The sequence below is a fragment of the Anarrhichthys ocellatus genome, unplaced genomic scaffold, assembly GCF_004355925.1.
Source record: "Anarrhichthys ocellatus isolate YVR2014 unplaced genomic scaffold, GSC_Weel_1.0 scaffold228, whole genome shotgun sequence".
NCBI classification, from domain to species: domain Eukaryota; kingdom Metazoa; phylum Chordata; class Actinopteri; order Perciformes; family Anarhichadidae; genus Anarrhichthys; species Anarrhichthys ocellatus.
In genome coordinates this window covers 26334-34974 of record NW_022280258.1, presented here as the reverse complement: position 1 = coordinate 34974, position 8641 = coordinate 26334, and the positions used below count along the sequence as shown (strand labels likewise).

The 8641-nt window shown below is 41.0% G+C and overlaps 1 protein-coding gene across 1 annotated transcript in view; it reads right to left on the bottom strand.

Moving 5' to 3' along the window:
- LOC116400976 (protein Daple-like) overlaps nucleotides 1-8641 on the bottom strand; it is a 37563-nt gene that overhangs the window by 19904 nt on the left and 9018 nt on the right. Inside the window, exons 4-8 of the mRNA XM_031879111.1 lie at nucleotides 4688-4757; nucleotides 4118-4176; nucleotides 3095-3178; nucleotides 1716-1859; nucleotides 559-791 (exon numbers count right to left, since the gene is read on the bottom strand). Of these exons, the coding sequence (XP_031734971.1) occupies nucleotides 559-791; nucleotides 1716-1859; nucleotides 3095-3178; nucleotides 4118-4176; nucleotides 4688-4757 (590 nt within the window). The remainder of the gene's footprint in view (nucleotides 1-558; nucleotides 792-1715; nucleotides 1860-3094; nucleotides 3179-4117; nucleotides 4177-4687; nucleotides 4758-8641) is intronic.

Genomic DNA, 8641 nt, shown 5'->3' with positions numbered 1-8641 from the left:
ACACACACACACACACACACACACACACACACACACACACACACACAAAATAAATTAATAGTTCAGCTTCAATCATTTTTAATTTTTTTTTTTTTTTTACAATCCTTAATTACGTTGTATCATCAGCCCCACGCCCTGGTAATGTCTAGAAAGCTTGATGTAATTGAAGAGTTTGAAAACTAACAGTAATGACATTGTAGAAACACACAGTAGACTTACAGCAAGTCTTTAATATACTATGTGAATGAATCCAGACAGTACATTCTGCAGAATGACTTCCAGTTGCTGTGTGTAAAGTGGGAGTATATAGTTTACCTGCAAATAGATGGATCCCCCTATGTGATTACATTGCGCATCTATCAGAACTAGACAGCATAATAAGCTATGTTGCATATATAATGACTACCAGCTGCTGTTTTATCACCACAGTTTAAACCAGCAATACCCACAGAACCCTTTAGGACTGCTGTGTAACAGTAAGAAATGAGCTGCTGCTTTAGCCACATGAGGTCGTCACTATAAGCGACACCTTCCACGTTACAAGCAACCCACACTCACAGTTCTTGTCTGTATCTGCGTAGCTTGGCTTTGGTGTCAGCGAGCTCCACAGACAGATGCTGCTTCTCCTCTTTGGTCAGCCCTGGCACAGTCAAGGCCGATCCACCGTTATTTACTCCCACTCCCCTAGATCTCTGCCCACGCTCTGGGCTGCTCATGCCCAGGTTCCTGCACCCTTCCTGGGGCTGTTGACTGGACAGGTAGTCCCTCTCCTGGGTCAGATCCACAATCACCTGGAAGGCAGAAGTGTTTTTGCTAAATTCACGTTTCATTCTTGTTTTCCCGTTGAAATGTTACAGGCAGACTTCTGCTGATTTTCTTCTTTAAATTTGAGAAGTTTCCTGATTTATTATTGTGTTCAAGTGGAAAATCCTCAGACAGTATTTCACTATTTAACATTACAAATTGGACTCGAACCCCACAACCCGCCAACAGGGTTTTTCTTTGAAGAAAATGCTAAAATTACACAATTAATCATAGCCGGAAAATGTTACGACAGAAATTATCATTGAATTTCTAAAAATAACCAAATCTAAGCTTAAAATAGTGATGTTTCATCAAAATCACTTTAATCTCAATTAAAATGTTGCTAAAATCCATTTGCACGAACCAGATCCTGTAAAAAACATTAAATTCTGTGCTCCTCAGCGCCACTGGAGACCAACAGTGACAAAGTTTACAAAGAGCAGAAAGGTTGAACACATGTAAATAGTTCTATATGTAGGCTAAAGTATGTGGAGACTTTCAAATGCTGGTCACGCTTGTGGGCCCTTGGAAAAATGTTACATTTATTCAAATTTTGGTAAAATAAATAATCAATGAACTTGCATGGTTCTTTTTAATGATGTATGGCATTATAACTGTGTTATACTGTACAAAGGACATAATTGAGTCCTCTCTACTTCTAGCCATAATTGTGCTGTTTCTATAGAGGTGCAGGACGTATACAACGCAGTGAAAAACTAGGTCAGGGTGAATAAAACTTGACAGGAGCAAAAATATTTTTAAAAATGCCATAAAATTGCTTGGAGTTCAGAGGGTTTATTACAATAATCAAACCTATGTAACCATACAAGAAGTAGACAATAATAACGTGTATTTAAAGTGTGATAAATATTCTCATCATTGTTTATAAAATAATGTGTGAGTCACAGTACCTCACTGGCTTTGTCTCTCTGGTCGATGAGTTGCTGTAGCGACACAGCCATGTTACGGGACAGAGGTGCCAGCTCTTCGTGAGCCAGCTCCGATACTTCCTCCAGCCAGGACAGGTCCAGAACATTCAGCTGGTTGTGGGTCACCTGCAACAAACAACATAAAATAATTCAGTAGTGCACTTTTATATCGTTAGTAAAAATATTAAAACCCAAGTGACACTTTTTACAGCTGATGCTTGATTTGAAATGACTTGCCGTTTTTCCCACACTCATTACTGCTGTAATTTGGCTTGATTTTTTTTGACACAATTGGAAACCTCGGGATCTTAAAACAGTTAAATTGTGTGAGTTTGAACAATGCTTGTCCACACAGCGAGTAATGACAGAAATAGGAAGGAGCTATATTAAACATCACATTCAGAACAAAATGCCTTTAAGTGATTACTGCTGAGCGAGAGGTTATTGTTCTTTGATGTCAGCTGATGTTGGACTGTTTCATGGTGCACACAGATAGATAGATGGAGAACAAGGATGCAATGGATCGTAACGTATCATAGTTTTAAGTCACGGATTAGATTGGCGGAAAAAAAACAAGCAAATATAACTTTCAGAGATTCCCCATCACGGTTTTTCACATTGCTGATTGTTGAGCCGTATCGGCCAATACAGATTGTCTTTGTTGTTTTTTTTTTTCAACATCTCGAAAAATCATTTCAACCGCTTTGAAATCAGTGTAAGCAGTCAAAAATTAGTTATTTAAATAAAAACATTAACAGATTAATGAGATCAAAAATATTGAGTTTGTTATCATAGATAATAAGACAACCAGCAAATACTCACATTTGAGAAGAGAAAACTATTAATTAACTAAATATTTGACAATTTTAGCTTAAAAAAAAACAAACGTTTTTAAAAAGTATATATTTCAGGCTTTGTGCATACACAACGTTTTAATCGGAGTCAGTGAAGGACAATAAAAAGCTCAAAGAGGACATTCATCTCCCCCAGTATATATAACCACCTGTTATCACCTGACTAGTTCCACAATTTGTACTTACTTAGGTCACATGACAATTGAACCGTTTCCATGACAACTGCAAAAACTCCATCTACTGATGAAGACTGTGAGATGTGGGTGAAAGCCCAAGAAATAGGTGACCTGGACCTTGAGGTCAAAGGTTCACCTCCTAAAAACGCTCAGTCTGCTCTGATTGGTGCACATTTGCAAAGGCAGTTCTCAAGCACTGAGATTGTGAGTTTTTCATGATATGTCTCCTTTAAGACGATGTTGTTGTCAAACTTCTGCTAGTCTTTAGAACTTCTGTTCAGTGATGAATTCAGTGAAGTCGATCATGTTTCTATCACTGCACTCCACTGACCTCCTGGATGTGAGACACGATGGCAGCTTGGGTCTCAATGTCCAGCAGCTTGATCTTCTCTATCATCTCCTCCTTACGCTCACACTGACACACACACACAGTAGGAAATTAAATTAGCGAACACATTTGAATGAAAACTGTGCTCGTTAATGTCTCTTTGTTGCCATCACATTGGTGTTTTGAACAGAACAGGACTATGGGAAATGCAGTATGTATGATGAGGGGTGCGAGTTTGTTTGGCAAACCTTAACTGGACCACTGCTGAGGTGGAAAAGTGTTTATTTTGTACAACATTCACATCAATTTTTTGCACACGGCTGTTCTAGTTTCTCCCTTCATCGCTCCCGCCTTCCTAATTTCCCCTCCCTTTCCTTCACTCTTCCCTCTTTTTGTCTCTCCCTCCCTACCTGTACTGGTTCTACTGGTTCCAGGAAAGAGGCCACGGGGGAGCGATGAATGGAGAGATGGAGGGAGGGAGAGACAAAAAGAGGGAAGAGTGAAGGAAAGGGAGGGGAAATTAGGAAGGCGGGAGCGATGAAGGGAGAAACTAGAACAGCCGTGTGCAAAGGAAAACAAAGCTAAACCAAAAGACAAGTTGGTGGGTTCTGAGCCATGGGAGAGGTGGAAATGAGAGACAACAAAGAGCAGAACAAACAGACAGAGAAACCACCTGCACCCCCACCTCCCACATGACTAGCCCCTCCTCTTTTACTACAGGTAACCCAATTAACTCTTAACTCGCCATATCTGGCTGATTCTTAAAGGCTTTTAAAGCGCCAAACTGTGCCGACCAGCAGGCATCATATTTATTATAAAGCACCGTAATGCTAATGTTTATTACTGTATATATAAACCATTGATGGAGCTCCATGTGACTCCATTTTGATCCTGCTGTCCCAGCCTGCACCGTATCAGCAGGCACCGCTGTGGTCAGACATGCAAAACTAAATAGACACAAATAGACTTCCTGCTGAGAGACTGGGTGGTACAGTAAGCTGCTGTGTTTGGGCTTGTGTGTGTTACCTGGACAGCACAGCCTAGTATCAGCAACAAAAGTCTTTTCAGCTGCTCCATGCTCTTAGCTGGAGGAAACACAACACACAGACACGTTAGAGTACTTCAAACCCAAGAAACCACGACACAGCTGAATAACAGCGACAAGAAGAAAAGTCACTTTGAGAGAAAAGTTGAATAAAAGTCAAACAGCAAGACTTTGAACTGAATGTTTGAAGAAATTATCTAAAGGTTGATGGTGACCTCAGGCATTATTCTTCTACTTCAACAATATTATTTATGTCCATAAACGAACACAGAAATGACATAAAATAAATCTTGCGTATGTATCTTTAAGGACCTTTGCCTCACTCAGAAGCCGTCCTTACTATAATAACACTACTTTAGGAGCAACAAAATGCAGACGGTGCCTGGAGTAACCACCGTTTTGAACTCTACCATTCTTAAATCTTGAAAAAAAAATGTGTTACTTCTTTACTAAATTACGAACTTTCATAAATGGCCATCATGTAACTTCCCTCGGACAGTAGAAAAATGTAGGACTTGATTAGTACTGAGGTGTGTGGGTGTGGGTGTTACCTGATATGGGATCCTTGGCGATGCAGAGGATGTTAGGAAGGGGCATGACTATTAACTGCTGTAAGGTCTCCTGCAGCAGAGAAGATGGAGATGGGGGTTGTTTGGACAGAGAGGAAAAGAACAACTACATTAGCAATTTCATGGCCCTAATGATAACCGAGCAAAAGGCAGTGTCACTGACAAAACTGTCCATCGGACACCAACTGGGGGCACCAAAAGCGTTGAGGTGGGTCCTTGGTATTAGAGCCTGAAAGATGCTGGATTGTTTAGGCTGATATCAGCATTTGAGAAGGAAAAAGTATCCAATCATCATTTTTGGGCCAATTTGTTCAAACTACTGGTGCCAACACAGAAGTTACTATTTATACATAAATACAGAGCAAACATATGCAAAGTGTGTATATGTGTGTCTAAATTACCTTTATCATGTCTTTATCGTGGCTTGTTGGCCAGTTTACATCAATGATGAAGTAAATCAGCCGATACAAGTTATGAAAATGTAACTGTTGGGCTTTGATGATTCAAGAGGAAAGGAATCAAAGTTCAGCCACCAACTGACCCAGACTTGTGCACCTACATGTTTGTGTGTGTGCGTGTGTATATAGGCGAGCAGCCAACAGGAAACACCCTGCTGTCGATAGAGTGAGTGAGTGAGTGAGTGAGTGAGTGAGTGAGTGAGTGAGTGAGTGTGTGTGTGTGTGTGTGTGTGTGTGTGTCGGGAAAGAAACAGCTTCCCATTCCAGAATATCATCTCCTGTCCCCCAAAACACACCTGATTGTCCAGACAGGAAGAGAGAATTTTTATACAAATGAAAACACTTTCATTTTATTTCTAATTAACCCTCAGAGGTGCAGTGTCAAAACATTTCATTTGACTGTCAAAGCAAGTTGTTTTGGGATGAGGAAATATGACAGTGGAATAAGGTCACATAGGAAGACATCACAGGTTTAAAGAAAGGACACATGGGAGGAGACATGCTGACGACCTCTGGCTAAGGAGAAGGGATGCGCGCGTGCGTGTGTGTTAGATCTGGGTGTTGTGGGATGAGGGAAGTGACTGTCAGCAGGGAGAGGCTGGCTGGAATAATACACTCAACAGCACACACACACACCATCTCACGATAGGGAAAGATATAAAAATTCACATGCGAGTTTATACCGTTTCCATGGTTATTAAGGATTGGAAAAACCCACTCACACTCATTTGGTCACAGTCACAACTTCATGATCAGAGATACAGAGCTCTGGTCTAGAGTGTCATCTGCTAACCAGGCACATAAAAGCATCAGCTTACACCACGGCTACAGCTTTGAGGTAGCCGGCGTACCTGCAGATACTGTTACACCGGCCCATACACCAGGAGGTAACGAGAGGCCCTGCAGTCTCCCTCTGTCGATCTCTCACACACAGTGTGAATAAAACATGCAGGCTGGCTACCAGATGTCTTGAAGGCACAGCGGGAATTCAGCTGAAACACACCGTCAGTTTGGAGGCTTTGCAAGCAACGTTTTGTTTGTTTCATGGCGACACACTGCAGATTGAGTTGACGACAACATTAAACTAAACCAAAGAAACTCTCACAGAGCAAGTGAGAGGATATTTTCCAATCCATCAACTGATACTGTTGAAAAAAAATATCTACTGAATTGTACACTCCACCACCAGTGGCTGTAGGTCACAGCAGTGGTGGGCCGTCAGGACCTTCAAAGCCTTCTCTGCTGGCCTAAACAGAATCACAAAGTTATAGCTATTTTATCATTTAATATTTTTTCTTAAATACACAACATGTATTATTTCCCATTATCTTATTTTCTCATTGCACAGCTCCTGTCTTCCTCAGTTGCTCTGCTTCCAGTGCAGCTTGTTTTAAGTAGAGCTTTTATCCAATCAGATTTCACCTCTGTGTCTCTAGGTAAGAAGAGAGGCCCGAGGCCTGCAGACTCACACGTGAATCCCTTTACAGTTTAAGTGAATGGGGACGATATTGTTGATTGTCATAGTGTTCAACCAATCAGATCTTTAGTTTGACATGTTGGGCGTATTCTTTGACGTCATTATAGGCCTGCTAGCTGGCCTATAATGACATCAGCATTACGTGCAGCTCAGTGTCCATGTGCAGCTCTGCCGCGAGGTGCAGAGTGTGCTGTGATTGGTCAGTGGGCGAGCACGTGACTATCGTGAAACAAAACTTAACAGCAGAGGCTTAGTCGGCGTTGTGAATCACATCACGTGATGCAGCTCAGCTAATCAAATATGGGCATTCTGACAAGTTTCCTGACTCGAGTGAGATGTACCACACACCATGACACAGGGGACTGAGACGAGGAGAGACACTGCAGAGCAGTATGTTCAATGTTTTAAATTGTGAAAGTAAAACCATAAAACTGTCTCCTAAAGAGACTAATGGGCCGTGGCATGTCATTAAGGGACGATGGTGGGTCCCACAGCCAGACCAGCTGAGAACCACTGTCCTACATGAACACAGAAAACATTGTCTATTCCTGTATTTAAGCGCCTCCGTTTTCCAAATGCTCTAGCATTATCCAAACGTATTGTAAGCCTCGTACCGAACGGTTTAATACAATTACGTGCATAGTTACAGCTTCAGAAACAAATAATAGCTGTGGCGCCATCATGTGGTTATAAGGTGGTATTTCAGCTGCAGGACAGCAGTGAAGGCCCAGGTATAAAATGCACGGCCCGCCACTGCTGAAAACTCAATATAGAAATTAGAAAATCAGCTTTGGCTAAATCTAAAACGTGGCTTAAATATTACATCGGTGTTCCCAGAGGAAAAGTTTATCAGACTTTCAAGCTACACCTCAAACATCATAACAGACTTTGTGCTAATATTATGACATAAATCCCAGTTGAAAACTTTAGCATTGTGACGTATTATCACATAACATCTTGTAACACTAAAATTGATCAATTCAAATTGATTGAAGTTTGATTTCAACTTGAATGTTTCATAGTTGAATAATCAGTACCGGTTGGTGTTAATAATTATATTATATAGTTTGTGGGTTTGAGTCACAAACTGAATAAATCAATAATAACAAAGGATGTACTTGTAGACAAAACATAAACACTTGTCAAAGCATAAAATAAGCTATATTATTAAAATCTGCATCTTCAAGGGTTAATTATTGCAACATGAAAATATGTTTGCACTGTCCCTTGATGGGTCCATCTTCTGATGACTGATTTAGAGCCATGCTATCACCCACTTTAGTCAACTTGGGCTACACATGAGCCGGCGTTTCTGACCATGAGTAGCCACAACTTGGGTGTGTGACGTAACTGTGTCATGGCAGGTGTGTTGCTGACCCAAGGAAGTTCTTTGCCGCGTGTGAAGTTGTTTATGAGCGGGCCAAGCATTCAGACCACTCTCAACAGGCATGTTTCAATGGGCACAGCACTAGTTTAAAGTAATTATCAATCAACTGCCTCAAACTTTAAAAAAACCCAAAAAAAACTGTTTTGATATTAGTTCATTTGCAGAATCCAACAAAGCTGTATTGGCAATAAGATACATTTGAATGGCTGACCCAAATACAGTTTTGCCCATTTTATCTTTTTTATAACTGAATAATATTCCCAGAAAAAAACAGCATCGTCTCCCATTACTGGTTGTGATTTAAAGTGGTGTCTAAGTTGTGGAGCACAGAACCCAGCGGCTCAGTTAAAGTCACATCTTGTGTTAGCCGCCACCATGTTATTGATCTGGGATTAGAAATGCGAGCCCAGTGTGTTAGTGGGCCATGGATTCAGGCCCTGCATGTGTGTGTATAAATGGGTCATGTAGCAGGCTATATTGATCCCTTGTCAGTTTTAAGTGTTAGATCCTGCTGGTGATGTTGCTGCAGGAGAATATCTATAGATCTGAGCTCTCACTAGTACACACAAAAACACACACACACACACACACACACACACACACACACACACACA